The sequence below is a fragment of the Pogoniulus pusillus genome, chromosome Z (genome assembly GCF_015220805.1).
Source record: "Pogoniulus pusillus isolate bPogPus1 chromosome Z, bPogPus1.pri, whole genome shotgun sequence".
Classification (NCBI taxonomy): Eukaryota; Metazoa; Chordata; class Aves; order Piciformes; family Lybiidae; genus Pogoniulus; species Pogoniulus pusillus.
Genome location: NC_087309.1, coordinates 42,517,816 through 42,539,548, shown reverse-complemented (window position 1 = coordinate 42,539,548; position 21,733 = coordinate 42,517,816). Strand labels below are relative to the sequence as shown.

Here is a 21,733-nt window from a genome sequence, read left to right as displayed (position 1 = left end):
GGAACAAATAAACAAAAATCCCAGTAAGACCTCATCCTCTTGCAAAAGCAGGCCAAATCTAGGAATCCAGCAACACAACACACAGTTTTATTTAACTTCTTTAACTGTAGATATTCTATTGCTAGACGATTACCAGGGCATCTTTAGCTGCAGTTTCAGAAACAAATGTTGCATAGGAACTACACCTAAAGAGGCAAAGCTGGTGGGAATTCTGCATGCAGTTTACTGCAAAGGTGAAGAGATGGTTGGTCTAACAGAACAGGCAGGGCAGCCCACAACAGGGAAACATGGACTACTTAAGCCTGAAATGTCAAAAGCATTCACTCAGAATAATCACTCCTAAGATTGCATCATGAAATAGTAAGTACAAATCTTACATTAACACTTCATTGCATGGGTGTACAACAGCTTTTGTTGAAGCAGGAAACATACACAATAAGTACTTGCTGAAGGATAATTGCTGACTGCTTAAAGGTGGGTCCTAAGAATTCAACCAAAGCATTATCAACTGAAATGGAGAAGACAGTTGGTGACTGCACTTACCTTCCTATATTTTAAGGGCAGGGAAAATTTGTGAAAACAAGTATCATTTAAGATCTGCAGGCATTGGAAAAATAAGATCAAGTGCCTTCAAAAGCTACTTCTTTCAAACCAGAAGTCTGTTGGTAGCAATTAGGCTTTAACAAAAATACGACCTACTTATGGTTATGATCCACACATTTTATTTTACCATCATCTATGAGGAGTCTCCTGGTCCCGTATAAATGACAAATGACGTTTCAAGACATGTTAGTAACAAAATGAATTTTAATTTTCTGAGAAAGCTTACCTGTTAGCATCTGCACATTTAACTAATATTGTTTCTACAACTGGCTTGAGAAGGCGCTGTAGTTTAGTTCTCTCTGTGGAAGTATGACAAGGTGTATATACTAGCATGGCTCTTAAAGTTTTCTAAGAGAAAGGAAAAAAATGCTACATATGAAATCAAGTTCACTGCACAATTTTTACTTTAAGAGTTGTAAGCAGTTTTATATACATGGCATTAAAAATATCCTTTCAGTATTCCACTGATAAATGGCTTACTATATCCACTGTTACAATTTATCCCGTACTCTTCGTGATTTCAAGGTACCAAGTCAGATAACTACTGTTAACAACAGAAGTAACAAGAGTTTCTTAAAATTTGGACAAAGCCATGGCATGCCACTCTTGTAGGATTTTATTCATCCTATTTTCATAATGATGCGCAACAACAATTACCAGATTCCTGACTTCATACATCTCCCTTTCTCTCGCCTTGAAAAATTAAATTAGACATTCCTAGAATACAACAAGTAAACAACTACTTACTAAAGCAGCAACATACACTTTGTAGACAGGGTCAGCACAGACCATGGACAGCACACTGCAGCAGGATTCCACCACCACATCTCCTGAGACATTGGTCTGAGACGACCCACTAGCTGCTCCCAGAGCTCCAGCACTTGTGTTGTTTCCACTGTTACTTCCAGAATTTCCAGTGCTTTCACCATTAGCCAGTAACAGAGCACCACTAACATCGTGGGAAAGACGTCTAAGTGCCATCTCTCGTATATTCCAGTTTCGAGAAAACAAGCAGCCAACTAACTCCATTCCAAATACCTGACAACGAGAAAAAGCAATATTACAGGAGTCAAACTAAGTAATAATGCAACTCAAACACCTAAGAGTGGTAATCAGAAAAAAGACAAATGTTTCTGGTGAAAAATCTTAAATCTGGCAACAAAAACATGTCAGAAGGTACTGTGTCTTAAAGGTTCTCTGATTGGAATGAAACAACACAAATAACAAGTCATCAGTTGTTATTCAACACAAAAACTCTGTCAAAAGAAGCTGGAGAATGCCTTTATGGATAATTTAATTCACTCTGGATTTCGATTATTCAATATAGAGACTGTTTATAGACACTGGCACAGGCCACCCTGAAACCAAGGTTTCCCAACAAAAATTACAAAAGAAATACTGGCAATACAACTTCTGCTTTTAAGTGTGCTCATTTGAAATTATCTCTAGGCATTTGGCTCCCGTCTCACAACCTAACTTAGGTAACAATAAGTGGCAACATTGTATTTATGTGATATCTGGATAATCAAAACATGTTAAGAATCCTGAGCTTTATTACCTGGACCTTTACAGAATCATAGAATCAACCAGGTTGGAAGACACCTCCAAGATCAGTCCAACCTCGCACCCAGGGCTAGCCAATCAACTAGACCATGGCACTAAGTGCCTCATCCAGTCTTTTCTTGCACACCTCCAGGGACTGTGACTCCACCACATCCCTGGGCAGCCCATTCCAATGGCAAATTACTCTCTCTATAAAGAGCTTTCTCCTAACATCCAGCCTAGACCTCTCCTGGCACAACTTGAGACTGTGTCCCCTTGTTCTGTTGCTGGTTGCCTGGCAGAAGAGATCAACCCCCACCTGGCTACAGCCTCCATTTAGGTAGTTGTAGACAGCAATGAGGTCACCCCTAAGCCTCCTCTTCTCCAGGCTAAATAACCTCAACTTCCTCAGCCTCTCCCCATAGGGCTGTGTTTCAAGGTCCTTACCAGCTTTGTCATCCTTCCTTGGACATGTTCCAGTACCTCAACACATCTCTTGAATTGAGGGGCCCAGAACTGGACACAGAACTCAAGATGTGGCCTGACCATTGCTGAGTATAGGGAAGAATAATCTTCCTTGTCCTACTGGCCACACTATTCCTGATACAGGAGAGGATGCCATTGGCTCTCTTGGCCACCTGAGCACACTCCTGGCTCATGTTCAGCTACTGTCTACCAGTACCCCAGGCCCCTTTCTGCCTGGCTGCTCTCCAGACACTCTGACCCCAGCCTGTAGTGCTGCTTGGGGTTGTTGTGGCCAAATATGAAGCTTGAGATGAAGTCCAAAACTGAAACTTCGATTAAAAAATAAAGAGATGAGAATACGACCACTTCTGATAAAGTTAAATATAATTCTTTCAAATAATAATCAACCATAAAGCTGATGAAATTCAAAACAGATTTTTGACTTGTTGATCTGTCAGATCAGCTCAAAATCAGTTTTTACATTTGAAGCTTCTTTCACAAAGTAAAAATTACCTGAATCCATGGCTCAGCTAAATCTTTATAGGCAGAAGGTATCTGCTGGACCCCATAATGAGGGAGGTTAAAATTGCTATCTTGAGTTCTTCTCTGTGATCCCGTTGCAGATTGCTGCTGAGTTTGTTGCTGAACCACACGGAGAATAGAAGAATCCACTGAGCCTGGCAATTCATGACTGCAGATTGACAACAAATAATGTGAATTAGAAACTGAAATATTTACTAAAAGTAAACACTTCAGCATTTTTAGGATCCAGAAAAAAGACAGTTTGCTACATACAGACTTACCTATAGAAATCATGAGATCTCCACTTAGACCTACAAAGAGGACAGATAAGTGGCTCTCTGTTTCTTCTGCACTCTTCTGCCCCTGGAACACAGCAACAGCATAATATGTACTTCATTTTTATAGTGTATAAAACCTGAAAATGGCATTACTGACTGAGCCATTTCAAATAGTCTGATAAATGTGGGCATTTTCATAGTTTTTGCAAGCTTCATTTAAGCACTATGATTTCTATTCAAAGTCCTGAACTGAAATGCAATATTTTACAACAGTATTAAAATATGGGAGATGTAGTTTCACTAAAGCAAGTTTTAACTGTTTATATACTTTAATGTAATAGGTGTGCATATTTCAACCTTGCTGATAGCAGATGACTTTCATGCAGGGGGCTAAAAGTGTTCCTAAACTTGCTCTAATTGGACCTTGCTCAAACCTCTAGCCTTGTAGTTAACTTCTTTATCAAACCATCAAATTGCAAACCTGAGTTCTGAGTAACTGATAATAAGACATATTGACTGTAAACAAATGATACCAAACTCACAAGTGGCTACCAGTCATCACTTACGCTCATGTTTCTGTTTTGTTATTTTGAAGATTTGTTTTGCTTTTAAAACACACAACAAAGAGAAAACACACTAAGCTATAATACATTTGTGTCACTAGAAGGCAAAAATGACAACGTACATATTGACATGCAGTGGTGGTGTAATTTGTTCCTACAGCCATCTTCACACACAGTTAGGCTTTCTTCATCCAACATGCCTAACAAACAAATGGGGCACATCTGTTCTTCTTCATCCTTCATACTACAGAAAGAGATAATTGTGATTGTAAAAGAGCCATATTAGAATGTAGAACAGGCTTTAACAGTGAAAAAAAACACCTTCCTGTTTGGAATAGTTACTTTTGAGTTAACTACAAGCTATTCACAAATTGTTCTCCTAAATCTCAGTCTCAATAATATGTAAGCAGCCAAATTTTTAGAAGTACTGAATACAGACAAAAATTTGTTTGAAATGAAAGGAAAAGTCACAAAAAGCCTGACATCTTTTCAAGTTAGATCAGGTACCCATTAGAAATTGAAAGGACTAGCCTTGAACACTCTGTTTTTTTTCACTAAGGCTTCCTTAAACAAACTGACTTTAGCATTTTTACCTATCCTTTGGTTTTGAAAAATTAAGAAGCTTTTATATTTTGAGAGCTACCTATGTTTTCTTCCATCACACTCCTTTCAGAGTATTAAGTCACAAGATAGTCCTTATCCCATTACAGGAAACTGTCAACACTAATTGTTGAACACACATAAGACTTTAAAAATTAACAGAAGATAACAGCCATGTGAGAATTTTCTATCACTAACAAGAACACATGCAAGATACACATGAACACTAACATACCAGTATGTCACATGCAGATATTTAAAAAAACCCAAACCAATGCACAAAATTCTGTTTCACAGACTGCTTCCATATTTAACCTGAGCTTAACTTTTAAATTGATGTAAAAAACAATTTCACCAGAAAAATTACTCAGAACTTAAGCAACAGGTAGTGAAGACAACTGATTTTAATCTGTAAAGCTGTTCAAATATTTGTAGTTCTTACCATTCATGGCAAGTATTTGTTACAGTTACTGTGCATCTAAAAGTTTGCATGACCCCTGTATTTGTCCACCAACAATGTATTCTTATAATAAAATCAATTTGTATATTTTATTCCTACACACAGACACTAACTTCTCTTTCCTTGCAAAATGGCTGATAATTTTTTCAAAAGTACACAAGAATAATCTTACCATCAAAAATACATTTCCACAGCACATATAGAAACACAAGTATTGATTTGAAAATAATTTCTGAAGAAACTGAAGGGAAAAAATCCACCAACTGCAAGCCACAGTAATTATCAGAGCTAAATAAACTTTTATCTCAAAAGAGTATGACGCTGCGTGTTCTCCATTAAGGATATCATGTAAGACTTGCACAAACTAGCATTTATCTCACTGAGCTGGCAGAGCTAGGAACTAATGATCAGATACAACAGCAAACAATTGAAGAGTCTTTCACCCTGTTAAAAATGAGAAGTAATGCAGTGAAGCTTGCAATCCAGCGAAACCAATTCTCTTAAAAAAATCCCCAACTCAAATAATTCTCCTGCACAAGGTACATATATTACAGGTACCACTTTGTCATGTACAGTAGTTCCAGAGAAGGTTATGCATTTAACGGCTTTATTTATGCAATTTATATGCAGTGACACAATTTGGCAGTTTGGAGAAGTAAGATGATGGGAAACTAAGACTGCCACATTTACATCAACATTATAAACCTGTCTGAGTATATTCATCTAACTGTATGCTTATTATCACAAAGTAACATATCAAGGTATTCCTTAAATTAGATTTCACCTTACACAATAGAAAGTGGTTTTGATTGATTTCTGTGGTTTAACTTCTCTAGATGATGTCTAGTTCACCCACAAATGCATGTACAAATCATTTGTTTAAACAATTAACCAATATATTCTCCAAACAAAGAACATGTAGTGGAAGTCAGGGACTTAAAAAAAAAATCAAATAATCAGAGACTTAATTTTTATAAATAGGACATTATTAATACTCTATAAACTGTAGACTTAATAGTACGTTAGTAGCTTACTTAAAAAAAAGTAATGGCCTATTTTACATAAATTGTTTTGCCTTTGTTTTGTGGTTTTTTTTTTCTTTTTAATATAGATTTATTTAGGGGTTTATTGTAGTTGTCTTTTTTTAAAAATACATTTACACAGAGTGCATTGACCTAAAGTATTTTGCCAGTCACAAACATTTCTCTGAAGCAGCACAAATGAAAATTTGTTTCCTCATTTGTTAACATTTGTACAAATGCTGTCTTTGAACAAATGCAAACATGTTTCCAAAGCTCATATGCTTCAGTCTTGAAATAACATTTCAAAAGTTTCCTAAGTTTATAAAGGGTTAAAAACAACCATCACCAAAAGAGCACCAAAATAAAACCAAATGAAACCACAGAAAGTCCCAGACAAAACAAAAGCAAACCAAACCACATGCACACAAACAAACAGACTCAAACAAACAAAACCACCTCCAATTATGTTCAAATATGCCACTGGATACCGTGGTGACTAATGTATACTTGACTTGATTGCGAATACAGAGACTACTCAGGTGGCTTGAAATAAAAGCAGTTAAATAAAATAAAAAATGTAGGCGATTCTAAGCTTCCAAAATCAGAAGAAAACTACACAATAAACTTTTAATTCCTTTAGAAAAATACTAACCTGTTTTCTGAACTAGATGTAGAAGTACTAGATGATGACAATGTATGGGAATTTGACATGCGTGAGACAAACTTCTGGATGGTGTTACGAGATGGAGCTTTGATCCTCGAGCTACGCCTACTGTGATATTTCTGGAACAAACTCTCAACCTAACATCAGAAAAAGATAGCAACAGTCGTATTCATGCTATGTATAGATTGCAACTAAAAGTAATACTACTGAAGCTTAACTTCTGCTAAGGAAAAAAAAATCTATTCATCTTCATAATAAAGCATTGGCAGTAGCAACAGGAATTTAAGAAGTCTTACCAAAACACATCACAAGAAACACTTTACAACAAAAAAAATTCATATGCTAAAATAACAGCTTTACTATACATAAAATTACTTAAGAACACTCTTGTTCTGTTTGTTTCAGCTAATCAGATGGACATAAGTAAAATAGAATAGAAAATCTAAGATTTGAATCGTTCATTGAACTAGAGCTCTGAAGTATCACATTTTTTATTTGCAGCTTCTTTTCCCCTACTCTCAGAGCTTCTGAAACAATTTAAACTATAATTTAAAAAAAAAACTGTATACTTACTGCTTTGAAAAGCGACATTACTTTTAATACCCTAAAAGCTTTACCTGGAACATATTTTAGATCTGCCATTAGATCTATTAAAATGACAAAATAAAACCCAAACCAAAACAACCAGTTACCTCAAAGTTCTTCAGTGTTTTCCTCCAGAGCATTGGATCCGAGGGTTCCAGCTGGAACACTCGCAGCATAACAAACAGCAGATGAATACAGAACGTCCCACGTCCACAGCTACAAGTCTGCAAAGCGAAGTACATGATAAGGCACCACTGAAGTGATAATTGCATTGATAATTTTTCCAAATTTAAGTGTATTATAGAACATATATTATCCCCCACCCCTCCAAAAAAGTTTAAACAAAGTATTTCATATATAGGCAAAAATATCTTACTACATGGCTTTAAAGAAAGTGTGAATTCCCAAAATGACCTTCAGGAATACATACGGAAAAGTGGATAATATTTACATTAGTTTTCAATTGACATTTTTGGATGGTGGGGGGGCAGTGGTTTTGCTGTTTTGTTTTGCACTTGTTTACTTGTATTTTTGCTGGGTTTTTTTCCCCCTATATTCGATTGTTTGGGGTTTTTTTCCCTTCCAATGACACAGTTGAAGGGAAAATATCCATTAAGATAAAAAAAAGTTAACTGAAGATATGGCTACGCTTCATACTAGAAAGGAATTTATGCACACAATCATCATATATCCATAACATAATAGGAATCAAACTTAAATGAGATGCTTCTGTTTACTCAAATCTAGATATCCCCCAATGCAGCATCACATGTGTTATGGAAGTCCATGAAAAAGACCTTGCTATGGACATTGATGAAATTATCACACTATTATTGTCACATCCTTGTCATTTACATATATTCCACGAAGAGATTAAATAAAGTGATTCCAACTGAGAAAACAGGAAAATAAAGTGGCTAAAATTTAGCCAAAGACCTGTAACATGGAGCCATTTCTAGCATGAAGAGATAGACAGGACAACCATAATTCTTTCCAAACCAAAACTGCTTTTGTGTTGTTGTCTAAAATGGTTTTTAAAACAGAGCTACCATACTTGTTATGTATCTGACAAAATACAGTCATCATATTACATAAGCACAGACTACGATTTCTAAACATTATAGAATGTTTGGCAACTAGTTTGTTCTGAACCACTTTCCAAAATTAACTACAATAAAAACTACCACCAACACAAAAACATTCTTTACCTGAGGCCCAATAAACACTCTGTATTTATTGTCAGGGCTGTCTCCCCCAATTAAGAAAGAGTTGGGTCCTATCTGCTGCAGCAAGTACAGCCTGGCTCGCATAACTTTGTTGACACGACGACTTGTTTCCTCTGGGCTGTATGGAGAGAAGCCATCTGGAGATGGGGCTCTTCGAGGTGGTGTTATGCGTCCACTCTGAAACTACATAAGTGGTTCCATCATAAGCACTTTCAAGACAACAGTAAGGTTAATTAGGTGTTGGGTTTTTTTTAATTTTTCTTTTCTGTTAAAGTTTTTTTTGAGGGGTGTGTGTTGGTTTGGGTTTTGTTTATTTCTATTTTTTGGTTGGGGTTTTGTTTGTTCTTCTGTTTGGTTGGTTTTAGATTTTGTTTTTCTCCTTCAAGTGGCACGGACTAAGAGAGCAAACTATCTGAGACTGAATGAAAAGGACTACTTTTCTTCCATGTCCAGAATTCAAGGGCAGAAAAAAAAACACCTTAAGTTTTGTAACTGAAGAATTGTCTGACATCATTACAGAAAAGAAGTCTTTTCAGTTGCTTCTGCTTTCAGGTCTCCATTGGTTGCCTTTCCATATTACTACTGAATTAACAAGTGTATTTCAACCAGAAGATAATTACAGAGTTGTGACTCAGTAAAGAAACTGATTATATTAAGTTACAGCACTAACATATGTCATAAATCAGAAATTCTGTGACTACAGTTTACAAAAGGAATATAGGCCAAGAAAAGGAATAACAATGTAGCACAATGAAAATAGCTTCTGGCTCAGTATGTCAACGGTTTCTGTTTCATTTGCCCAAGATCAAAACCTCAGTGTCCCAAACATTTTGTTAAAATTGTCTTCAATTAAATTCTTCACATTTCTAGAATCATGAGATGCATAAATTGCTCTCTCCAATTTAAAATCTGCTTTCTGTCCACTTCGAATTTTATGTTATGATGCAATTAAAATCATTTAAATAAAAGACAGCCTGAACCTCTAAGGCTTTTCATGTAAAATCTTATTTGGTTTATTTGGTGTATATTAAGTAAAAATGGATCAAAGGGTAACTCAGATATTTCGGTGGGTTGATGTGGTTTTGGTTTGCATTTTACTTAACCTTTCATTTTCTTTTGTCAAGAGGTAAGGAGGTGTTATGCAGTGCCGTAACTTGAGGTATTTGTCCCTAGTTCAAAGGGGCAGCGCACTTTATTTGATTTTCATAGAATCATAGAATTAAAAACATTGTTTAGAGTAATAGGACAATAAAAGCAATTAGATCTTATTTAATGGCACTATGAAGCTGTAGAGAAGTCAACCGAAGCTTAACTGTTGATGAGCATTTATATAACAAGCAAACCCATTAGGTACTATTGCTCAGTGAACTATACTTGACCTTCCTCAACGAAGCTATCTACTACTGCTCAAAACACCTTATCCCTCCTCTACTCAAATGTAAAGATGGAGACTTTAGTCTTCCAACAATATACATACCTAACCCTTCCCTAATCTTTACACATAAGTCAGTTCTGCAACAGAGGACCAGAAGTAGCATGCCAGTAACACTTTCCTGCAGGAAAACAATCCTATCCCAAATGGAATGTACCTGCCTGAATAATCAGCAGGAAAAACTAGAGGAAACAAAATAAAATATAACACAAGCTACCAGCACCTTTTTGTGAAAACCAAACTAAATGTCTTTATGTCTGAATATCTATGTTTCTTCATTTTATCTCTTAGAACTCAAAATTGAAAGCAGAACTAAAATAAAAACAACATACTTAAAAGAATAGGATTCCACACATGAAAAACATATCCTATGTTATGTACTGTACATCTCACACAATTAAGACCCTGTCATAGTCCCTTTGTATCAGCATCCTGCCCTACGCAGGAAGAATTAATTGCCTTCATAATCAAAACACTATACAATATAAAAAAATAAAAATTACATCACAGCTTGCAACTTACAGGCACTGGAGATACCCTTTTTCTTCTAACACCTGGTGATTCAGATTTAACTGTTCTAGACGATGAAGAGGAGCTACTAGGAGAAGGACTACGTCTTCCTTTCTGTGTAGGTGAAGCTGCAGTGCTCTGTCCTTCAGCCTGAGGTTCTAGAGAGAGTTTGTTACTTTCCAATCCCTCTCCTTTCCCAAGGATAGGTTTCACCACCTAGCAAGAATGAAGCCATGTATTAGAATAAGTTGATCATTTTACACTAATGCAAAACAAATTAATCAAAATTTGTTCTGCTAGCATTAAACCATTATCCAAGTATCCAAAGTTCTCATATTCCCTAGGCTCTAACAGTAACATGTAATAGCAGTTATCATGTTAATCTGTATGCAATACAAAAGCAAGAACCTTTTTTCCTGTGTCACTTACATTAGTTATGGCAGCAACTGATTTGATTCTCAAACTGTCCTTCATGATGCCTTAAAGGACAGCAGCTTCCCCCATTAGGATAGTAGAAGTCCAAAGATTTTTTTTTGCTGGCATTGTACAATATTAAGATCTATGATATTGGATCTATCTGTTATATACAATAAGTATCACTTGTTTGCCATTTCTACAGATCAACCCACAAAATGCATGAATATCATTCCTGTGAGGTCAGAATGGAAATTCATATGCCTGTTGACAAGTTACAGTTACCAGATGATGAAAACATGTAAAATACAAACTACAGTAATGGAGAATCTGGAGCATCAAAAGTTGTACTGAAAACCCCAGAAACCTCAAGGAAAATGGGCTATGCAGGGAAACAATTTTGAGCTGTGCAGTAAAGTATGAAATGGTTTGTGTTACTCGACTCTTTGAGGTATTGATTTTTGGGTGCACTCACAAGAATTTTCATTGTTTGTTCTAATGACAAGGTTACCAACAGAACCTTTTACTTCTGTTCTAAAAAAACTGTCCCAAACACTTGTCTACCATATCAGATGATCTTAGCCCTAAATTAGCACTTCCATCAAGTAGTACATGGAATTGCCATCAACCAGTGCAACTAAATTTATAGGCAACTAATTATAGCATTATACTGAATAAAACTGTAGCTATGCTTAATAAGTTTCAGGTTTGATCTGCCCACAGGTTCTTAAAACCACTTCTGAGGCATTTCTAAAGCTATAAAAGCATTACCCAGAGGTAGCAGCACTAACAGGTCTCCAAAGCCTCGTAGAGCTGAGACTTGAGGTACTCAGCTCTGTGTTTTTTTTCCTGAGTCTACTAAGACCGCAGCTTTTTTTTTTCCATCTAGCAAAAATTCCATAAGCTTCCATTACAATACATAGGAAACACTACCATTTTCAAATCAAGGAAAAATGAAGTCATCAAACTGCTAAAGAATCAAGTACAAACCACTGTACTGCAGTTTTGCACACAAGTTTTACCTATAGGAGTTACTTTTGTTGTTCACATTAGAGGGCAGTGTTGCCACAGCATTATTTTATACTGCACAAAGCAGCAGCATAGCTATAAGCCTTCTTCTGAAAATACAGCTTTAGTAAATGCTTGCATTTCAGAAAGTCAGACATAGTTTCCTGCTAAATAGTTTATAAGAAGTAAGCAGGAGGACCATAATTATGAGGGTGCAAATTGTTACAAAGAAGAGAGACAGAAAGAAATTCAAGAGATTTTTATTTGTAGTAGCTGTTAATAGATATTGGCTCTCCATCAGTGCCACTTACTACAGGGCCTCTCCTGCTTCTTCTTTCCAGCCATTCATGCTTCCAGGCTGGCATACACGTTGCCTTCAGTTTCTCCCTGATCATGCGCTCTTCTGGGCGGTCATCCATCTTCTGCAATCCCCTGAGGGTTTCTTTATTCTCCATGTCACGACTACAGCAAATAAAAAACAGAGCTGTAACCACAATTAGTAGTAAAGTATAATACTACTGCATTCCCACATTTTGTCCCATCCTATTTTCTCTCTCCTTACTACACAGCCACTAAAATATTACTTCCAACTGACTGCATCAAACCTTGTAAGGACAACACTTAATATGCTGCTCTGTCATATGCAGCACATCTGCTTGAAGTAAAATAGAGGGTCATGGAAAATATTAAACCAATACAAAAATTACCCTTTATGTCATGTCATTCACTGGAGATTTCACAAACGTTGTGATGACTTCTGGGTTACATGGCAATTCAAAGATTCCAAACTCAATTTAAAACAATTTACAAAATTAATATATAGTAGTGGTGAAATTGTCCCATCCCCATGGGATGCAGAAGCATTAAAGTATGTCTGTAGTGCCTCCTCTTACACATCAACTCATCTCCCAAAAAGAGGACTTGTAAACTAATACATGGTATGCTTAGACACAGAAGTCATGAAAGTAAAGCTAGTCGCTTTAAGAGTTGCTTTCTGAGTGACTGATGACTCGAAAGTGCTTCAAGTTATAATTATAGCAATATTCACAGCAAGTTTGTATCTGTAAAGTGAAAATGTAATCCATCTGGGCTTGTACTTTTTTGACCTACAGCGAATAATTGCTTGTGATTGCTGGTAACAACAAAAAAAGCAAAAAAATACTGTCAGACAGAGAAAAGCAAATATGAGCAGTCTGGAAGATTTCCTGATTCTGTTATCTGCTAAATCACCAAGAAAACCACATTCTTAAGCAGCAGCACATGATCCCCACCCTTTTTATTGAAGTTAGCCATGTTTAAAAATAAGCAAGCTTGATTAAGCCAATTCTCAGAATTCATGTTATTTAAAAATAAAATCACAATGTGAAGTAGGAGTTAAGGCTACATAGTAGCTGTAATAGCTGCATTCATGCATGTGGCTTTCAGCTTCTAAATAATGTAACTATGCAGTTAAAACTATGTTTATGTACTGTAAGATGACCTATATGTTCCCTGTAAAACTCATTGCATTAAGATGATGTTAAAATCATAACTGCTGTCTTTATCAACAACATATTACTAAGGTCCATTTATCACAAAACTCCACTTAGAAAAAAGAGACAAGCTTTTAGATGGTCAGAAGGAATACTCCTGTTGTGTTTTTCATTTTTTCCCCCTCCTCTCATTGTAGAGACAAAGGAAACAAAGTATTCTGAGGCAGGAAATAGCTCTTCCTGTTCAGCACTGAAATGCAATAAGCAGATGGATATTGTAAACAAAATACTTTTTTTCCCCCCTCAAGTAACATCTAAACCCACTATTTATAACAAATTTTAGACACTCAGGACTCTGTCTAGTGATTAAAAACTCAAAAATATTTTAAAATCGAAGCACTATTTAAAGCAGAATTAATTTTCTCCATAAGTTAAGTATTAATGCTTGATTAACTTCAAAACTCATGTGACCAGGAAAATTATTTTTGTCCCAACACTGAATTCCATATTATTGCTCTCCAGAAACTGAGCCAAAACACTAGAGCTAATTCAGGAAAAGCAAAGACATTGCAGGAGCTGGTAAAGTTTAAATGGAGAATGTGTCTAAATGTTTATAGGGGAAAAACTATTGTGTGAAAAAGGTCAAGTTTACATTTTCCCTCCAGTTTTAAAAAAATGTTCAAAGACAAAAATATCTGCATAAGGGTACAGCTCTGAAATAATAGAAAGGCAAGGAAAAAAAATATGGAGTTAGTTTGTTTTTATATCAGTTACTCTATAGAAGGAACCATCTCCACTGCAGGAACGGTTTGTATACAAGACAGAAAACACTACCCCAGAAGTGAAAGAATGACGGTATTTCATCAGTTCATATAACCATGATTAACTTCCCAACCGATACAAAATAGTCTTTTAGAGATCAAGAGACTTGAATTTATGAACAATGTAATACAACAGTGAAGGCCTCACAATCTGTGCTTGTTCTCTAAAGAGCAGAAGCAGCTATCTTCCTCTCATGTGACAGCTAAACCGATCAACTCTCGCCTGCACAAAGAACTCTTGTGCTTTTCCTCCATGCAGGTGGGAACGGCCAACCACATCTGAAAGCTTCTGCTTAGTAAATCAGTTATCTCTCTGCAGAATTTGAATATTAACTATATTTATATAGAACACAGTTTCTGCAGCACTCAAGAGAACTTGTTACTTGAACTCAAACTTGGCTAAAATATTTGCTAAATATTCCTGTACTGCTGGATCTGTGGAAAATATTGTTTTTTCTGTTACTGTACAAACCTGCTGCACACTGCAGGACATCCTCATATTTCTGCCCTGAGCCTGCAGGGATTTTTTTACCTTTTTTTTTTTCATCTAACACAAACCCCTTCATCTACCCAGGCAAAATGAAGCTTTCCTATGTGACAACGGCTAGGTTTCCACTTTCCATATCACAGTATCTTTGCACAATATTATAAATAAAATCCAGAGTGCATTCCACTGAGAACTTGATCCTTCAGGGTACAGAGAATTCTGATTTTCATACAACAAAACCTATTTATAAGTCAAGCTGACAAATGCTTAATCGGCTGTCAAATGGTGCTCTATTTGAACACCAGTGACAAAATTAAGGAGGAGGCCAAAAAAGTAAGTTTCAGAGAACATGCTAGCTTGGACCAGAGATTCTGACATTTCTCATTCCTCAACTCTCTGCTTCATCAGAAAACAAGGGTTTTGCTCTCCAACGTTTTGCAGAACCACAGAATGTTAAAGGTTGGAAGAGACTTTGAAAGGTCATCTAGTCCAACCCCCACCTCTTTATGATTGCAGCAAAAAAGATAGAAGGCTTCTTTCCAGACAGATTTTAACTTTTAGATTTTGCCCCTCCCCCCAAAGCAGGACTAATGATCTTTTAAATTCCATTTATTAGTAGTTTCAAACTAGCAGACATCAGCTTCTGTAATACTGGCCGTGAAATTCCACAGAAATTGACCTATGTTTTAATTCTACAGCAGTGAGGAAGTTCAACAGTGTGATTACTACTGTTTTTTGATACGTAAACTCAGTAGTCTGCACATTAGTTAAGTCCACTGTTCATTTTGTACTGTTAGCTTCATGAACTATAGAACTAAACAATAAAATTAGTGGTACTGCACAGAAATAATCTACTGCAACACTCTGTGCAACAGAGAAGACAAAACATTGTCCTTTGTTTCTGTGTCTTAAATTTGAAGATTTGCAAACAGCAACTGAATCATGAAAACCGATCCTGAAAAACCTGATCTCTGTGGATCAATGTGGGAGGAGTGGCTGATACACCAGAACGCTCTGCTGCCATTCACTGAGCTCTAGATAAACTGGAGAGCTGGGCAAAGAGAAACATATTGAAGATCAACAAGAATAAATGTTGAGTCCTCCACCTAGGGAGGAAAAATACCACACACCGATTCAGATTAAGGGTTGAGTTTCTGGAAATCAGGTCCATGAATAAGGATTTGGGAGTACTGGCGGAAAATGGTAGAGCATCAAGTTACGTAGAGGACAGCAATGTACCCTTAAGGCCAAGAAGGGCAGTGGTATCCTAGGCTGCTTTAAGAGCAACGTGTCTAGCAAATCAAGGGAGGCTCTCCTCCCTGTGTCCCAGTGCGACTACCATATCTAGTTCTGGGCTTCCCAATCCAAGATGGACAGGAAAGTACTGGAGAGAGGCTTACAAGGATTGAGGGACTGGACCATGTCTTACAAGGAAAGGCTGAGAGACTTGAGGTTGTTTAGCCTGGACATAAGAAGAGAGAGAACACCTTATAAAAGTTTAAAGGTACCTGACATTCTGCAATTCTGTGATCTTAGGGGTGAGTATCAAGAAGGGCTCAGTTCCTTTTCAGTAGTGCCCTGCAATACGAGAAGGGGCAAGCAACATGAACTGGAACACGGAATTTCCACCTCAACACCAGGAGAAAATTTACTGGGAGGATGACAGAGCACTGGAACAGGCTGTGGAGTGTCCTTCTCTAAAGACTTTCAAAGCCTGCCCGGACATGTTCCTGTGTGGCATGCCCTAGGTGATCCTGCCTTGCCATGACAGTTGGACTCAATGATCTCTGGAAGTTCCTTCCAATTCCTACTATTCTATGATTCCAATGATTCATACTTCATAACAAGTTATGCAATAAACATGCTATTTAGCAAACCATTGTGAAATACACAGGCAAGATTAACTTGCAAACAGTTCAGTGAATTTAATATGAATTCTCTGCAAGTATTTTTTCTTACAAAGGGCATATAATTGTATACAAAAGATGAATCACAGTTCCATTTCCCTTTCCCGTGCTTCTCAATGTTTATAGAAACAGTTAGATGTCTTGCCTTCTCTATTTTATGTGAGCAAACAGCTTTACTAAATAGCCACACTTAGACCTCGTTGTATCAGCAGCAGGAAATCCAGAAAAAGGCAAGTTTTGAAATACATGATCACAGGATGTTAGGGGTTGGAAAGGACTCAAGAAGATCGAGTCCAACCCCCCTGCCAGAGCAGGACCACACGAGCTATCTCAGGTCACAGAGGAACACATCCAGACAGGCCTTGAAAGTCTCCAGAGAAGGAGACTCCACAACCTCTCTGGGAAGCCTGTTCCAGTGCTCTGAGATCCTTACAGTAAAGAAGTTCCCCCTTGTGTTGAGGTGGAACCTCCTGTGCTGCAACTTACACCCATTGCATCTTGTCCTACCACAAGAAGCAAGTGAGCAGAGCCTTTCCCCTGCCTCCTGACGAGCCCTCAGATGTTTATAAATATTTATTAAATCCTCTCTCAGTCTTATCTTCTCCAGAATAAAAAGTCTCAGGTCCCTCAGCCTCACCTCATAAGCCATACCCTCCAGTCCCCTAGTTATCCTCATAGCCCTCTGATGGACCCTCTCCAGCAGATCCCTGTCCCTCTTAAACTGGGGTAGCCCAGAACTGAATGCAGTATTTAAGATAAGGTCTCACCAGGGCAGAGTAGATGGGGAGGAGAACCTCCCCTGACCTTCTGGACACACTCTTCTTAATACACCCCAGGATCCCATTGGCCTTCTTGGCCATAAGGGCACATTGCTGTCCCATAGATAACAAGTTATCCATGAGCACTTCCATGTCCCTCTCCACAGGGCTGCTCTTCAGCAAATCACCTCCCAGCCTGTACTGGTGCAGTTACAACTCAGTTCACAAAGAAAACGGAAGCTTTGCCTGCTATATCCTCAAACACTCAGTCAAAAGGAAGGAAGGTTATTTGCTGCAGACTAATTTTGTTTCATTTTTTCTTATTTTGTTTGTTTAGAATCATATAATCAGTCAGGGTTGGAAGGGACCACAAGGATCATCTAGTTCCAACCTCCCTGCCATGGGCAGGGACACCCTACCCTAGATCAGGCTGGCCAGAGAGGTTGGATAGTGTATTTGGTGGGTAACTTGCATATCAGCTGTGGTCAAAACACAGGTGATCACAGAAAACATCTGTGAACAGATCTGTTCACAAAGCAGCTCTATCAACACAATCAATGAACTTAAGAACAGGTTGTGAGTAGAAGAGTGTGGTGGAGGGGCAGCAGCCCCCAAACTGAGGCTTCTCTATGCCTCTACATGTCTGGACATGTTTTTTCTGCCAGGGACCTAAGGCAGTAAACAGATTGTGTAACACACACATGCCCAGTCTGTGTACCCCTGGGGTCCACCCAGGTAATCCCCTATTGGGAGGGTCCAGGCAAATATCTACTGCCTATTAAGGTAAGGTTTGGCTTGCTGCCAACCTGATTGGTCACTTTAGATGGCCAAATGAGCCACGAACCTCGGCCCAGAGTCTATAAAGAGGGGTGTAAAGATGCACCACGGGTTCAGAAAGTCCAGAGTGTTCAGAGCGATCAAAGGATCAAGCTCAGCTCTCTGATCCACATAGCAGCACCCTGCTGCCCTGACCTGCTTGCATGGCCTAGACACAGGATCAGGCCTTATTCACTTGCAAGCATTACTGAGGCTCAGACCTCTTGCATTGATCTCAAGGTGCAGTTAAGCTGTCTGCAAACCCTTTGAGAAGCAGAGCGCATGCACGCCTGCATTTCATACATATATGGGGAGCTGAGAGCCCCTGCCTAAGCCTAGAGCAGCTGTACACACTGGCTTGCTATCCTGCATTTATCTACGGAGCTCAAGTCTCCCTGCAGCCCGGCAGACCCTGCTTGCCCAGCATATACTGCTTATCAGCTGTCCTGTAAGTCTGGAAAGATCCAGAGCCAGCAGACCTTCAGACTGCTAACCTACAAACACAGCTGTGAGACGACTGTGCTAGAAGCTGCAGGGACAAATCCTTCTCCTGCACCTGGAAACCCTGCCAGCTGACCATCCCTGGACACGCACAGCATCCAGAAGCTGCAGCACCAAGGCAGAGACCACTTCACTCCAGGAGAGAAGGTTAGAGAAATCCTGTTTACCCCAGAGGCTGGGAACACCTTATCAACCCCCTGCAAGCCAGGACAGACTCCAGCTTTACCAAGACCCAAATACTGGGCACACACTGTGACAGGATCCCGGGAGGGTGATTAATGATTAATACTTGAGAGCAACACATTTAAGTAAGCTTTAATTCCTTTGTAATACAAGTTACCTCTGTCTGAAGAGCAGACACAGTTTCAGCCCCTAGTGGGCAAACAGTATAGTTGTTAAGAGGCATTAAGCCTTAGGGAACCTTTCTCTCTGCCTATAGTTGTTAATAATTTGATATTTCCATTTAATAATCAATCCCTGTAAATATATCCCAAGCTGTTTTCATAACCTTGCATAACGAACCTGATTTCATAGTGGTTGGGGGTGGTACAAATTTGTAAATATTAATTTTAATTAAAAAAAAAAAAATTAATGCCGCCTCAAATTAATCTCTCACCTCCCCCTAACAGAGGAGGAATAAGAGAAACCCCTCCACGACAAAGAGCCCATGGCTTGATATGAAGACAAATGAGAAGAAACATGCGTGAAATAGAATATTCTGTTCAGCACAAATACCATATAGTTACAATCAATACTGGGGGCGATCTTACATGGGGAACAAAGCAAAGATATGGGCACCCAGCTACACACAGTCCAAGCCTGAACAGATCCCAAGAATGCTGGGCTAGTCAGCTGGCCTGAAGGCATGCTAAAAACAGCACTCAGTGTGGGGGGCAGGGACAAAAGAATTAGCTATTCCCTGAATCGAAAAGGTCAGTTATTAGTGTTTTAGATAACATCACTCCACTAACAGTTCATTAGTGCTCAGATTCCTTTTTGCTTTTCAGTATATTTCACAATAGCAAGACCAGTAAAACAAACAGACAAACCAACCTCAAAAAGACCCCATCCAAACAGATCAAGATGGGCAAGGCATGGTCTTGCAAGCCTCCCATTCCTTCCCCTACTGATCCTCTACTGCTGGCATCTATCATCTAACCATTTGTGTCCATACTAACAAAACTAAACACCAGCTGTGACACATTCTATTAATATGAAAAACCTAATGGAATTTTCTTATCCTGGTACTAAATGGCAGCAGTCACTGAAAAACAGATTGAACACACTACTTCAGAAAAGACTAAGGAATATGGATTTCTAAAGCAGTTAGTGAATTTAGCTAAATGTTCTAAACATATTCTACTCTTCTGTTATCATTACCTGACAAACATAAAAGTTTTTCTGACTGCCTCAGCTACTCCAGTAGATCTTAGCCATCTTCCTTCAGAACAACACAGGTCATATTTGTTTGGCCAACATACCACTCACTGAAGCTCACAAGGACCATGTATTGAGTGGTATTCTATCTCCACTGCATGCCCTTCAATCACATTGAAAAACTACTACTATGTTATTTAGATGAACAATAGCAAGCATTTTACACTAGGAAAAACTCTTCTATTTACCTAAAATAAGCTTGTATCTACTATGTATACACAGTACAAATAAATTTGTGTTATAAAAACACATAAATGATGTCCATACGTAATTAAACAAGCAAGCACTCAACAGGCTCCTGTAGTTACTCTTCAGCTGCAGTGCAAGAGCTGCTGTCAGAAAACACTATCATGCAACAGCCATTGCATTGCTACATCAAAGAGGCTTTAAAAGCTGAATTATACACTTTGTCTTCCATCATTTTGATGTAAAAAGGGAAACAAATCTGTAGAGAATGTGAGAACATGCCAGAAAAAACATTCTGTGATTCAGCTCTAAAATGAGAGCTACTGAGCCTACATGTCTACTAAGTTTGGTAATAGCTGTTATTTAAGTCCCTGACTGAGAGATGCCTGTCTTCCCACTCCGTAAAGTCATTTTATATAGCACTTCACTTCAAAAGATGCATTTGTCAAAGTGACTACTTCACTAATAAGACAATATTCGCAACCAAACCTCTAACTCCAGGCTGATCCATCAGCTTCAGTGGGGATCAAGAAGTGAGTGATGAAGGCTCAAATCTCACCTCTAAAGTCACAGAGGTAAGTTACCTGTCTGAATTTTCTATCTTCTATGAAGTCAAATCCACCTACTTGAAATAGGTGAATTATTGGTTGGATTGCTTGCTCTGAAGCCACAGAGCCATACTTTGAGATTCTGGCACCAGACACTGAAAATGACTTTTCCTACAAAACAAGTCAAGAAACACCAGTCTCTGCAACAGATAAAAGCAATGGAATTGGCTTCTCTTTTCTGCATTTTTTCCTATGAAGGCTATCAGACATCTGACTCAGGCAGTGTAAAAGGTTTTAGGACTCTCTAATCCTTTCTACCATTTAGTCTCCCAGCATTATCTCAGATGTATCAAAGCATGGCAGTTTCAAGATGTAAAAATAGCTGTTACATTATATGATCTCTCCTATGCTTCACCTCCGTATCAGAAGGCTTGCAGAGACAATCTGGCATTTTATCTCTATAAAAATGAAAACTTCATATAACATTACTGAGCACCATTTATAGAAATTACAGGATGCAGATAACTGATATAGGAAGAACCACTTCTGTGGTCCTACTGGCCACACTATTTCTAATACAGGCCAGGCTGCCCATTCCCTTTTCCAGTCTAACACACTTTTGGGCGTTACTTCAAGAACAGCAGTAATGCCATGAAAAGACACAAATACAGATACTTACTAAGAGTCCACTATGTGATTAGTTCATCTGCACCAGGTTATAGGGTCTCAAGTGTAGGTGTTAAAAAGGGATTTTTCCCCCTCTCAGGTTAGCCTTCCACCTCTTGCAAAAGTTTTTACTTCATCATATATCACTTAAGTCAACTCCCTTTGAAATAGAATCCAATTTTTCATTTTTATTATTTGGTTTAACCTCTAAGGCAATGAAAGTGAACTTTGGATTTAGAC

The 21,733-nt window shown here is 38.1% G+C and overlaps 1 protein-coding gene across 1 annotated transcript in view; it reads right to left on the bottom strand.

Annotated features, from left to right (window-relative positions):
* Nucleotides 1-21,733, bottom strand: part of MAP3K1 (mitogen-activated protein kinase kinase kinase 1) — a 65,798-nt gene that overhangs the window by 11,641 nt on the left and 32,424 nt on the right. The window contains exons 2-11 of the mRNA XM_064176569.1: nt 12,206-12,356; nt 10,485-10,688; nt 8,513-8,713; nt 7,412-7,528; nt 6,708-6,856; nt 4,096-4,217; nt 3,414-3,495; nt 3,124-3,301; nt 1,351-1,641; nt 830-951 (exon numbers count right to left, since the gene is read on the bottom strand). Coding sequence (XP_064032639.1) covers nt 830-951; nt 1,351-1,641; nt 3,124-3,301; nt 3,414-3,495; nt 4,096-4,217; nt 6,708-6,856; nt 7,412-7,528; nt 8,513-8,713; nt 10,485-10,688; nt 12,206-12,356 — 1,617 coding nt within the window. The remainder of the gene's footprint in view (nt 1-829; nt 952-1,350; nt 1,642-3,123; nt 3,302-3,413; nt 3,496-4,095; nt 4,218-6,707; nt 6,857-7,411; nt 7,529-8,512; nt 8,714-10,484; nt 10,689-12,205; nt 12,357-21,733) is intronic.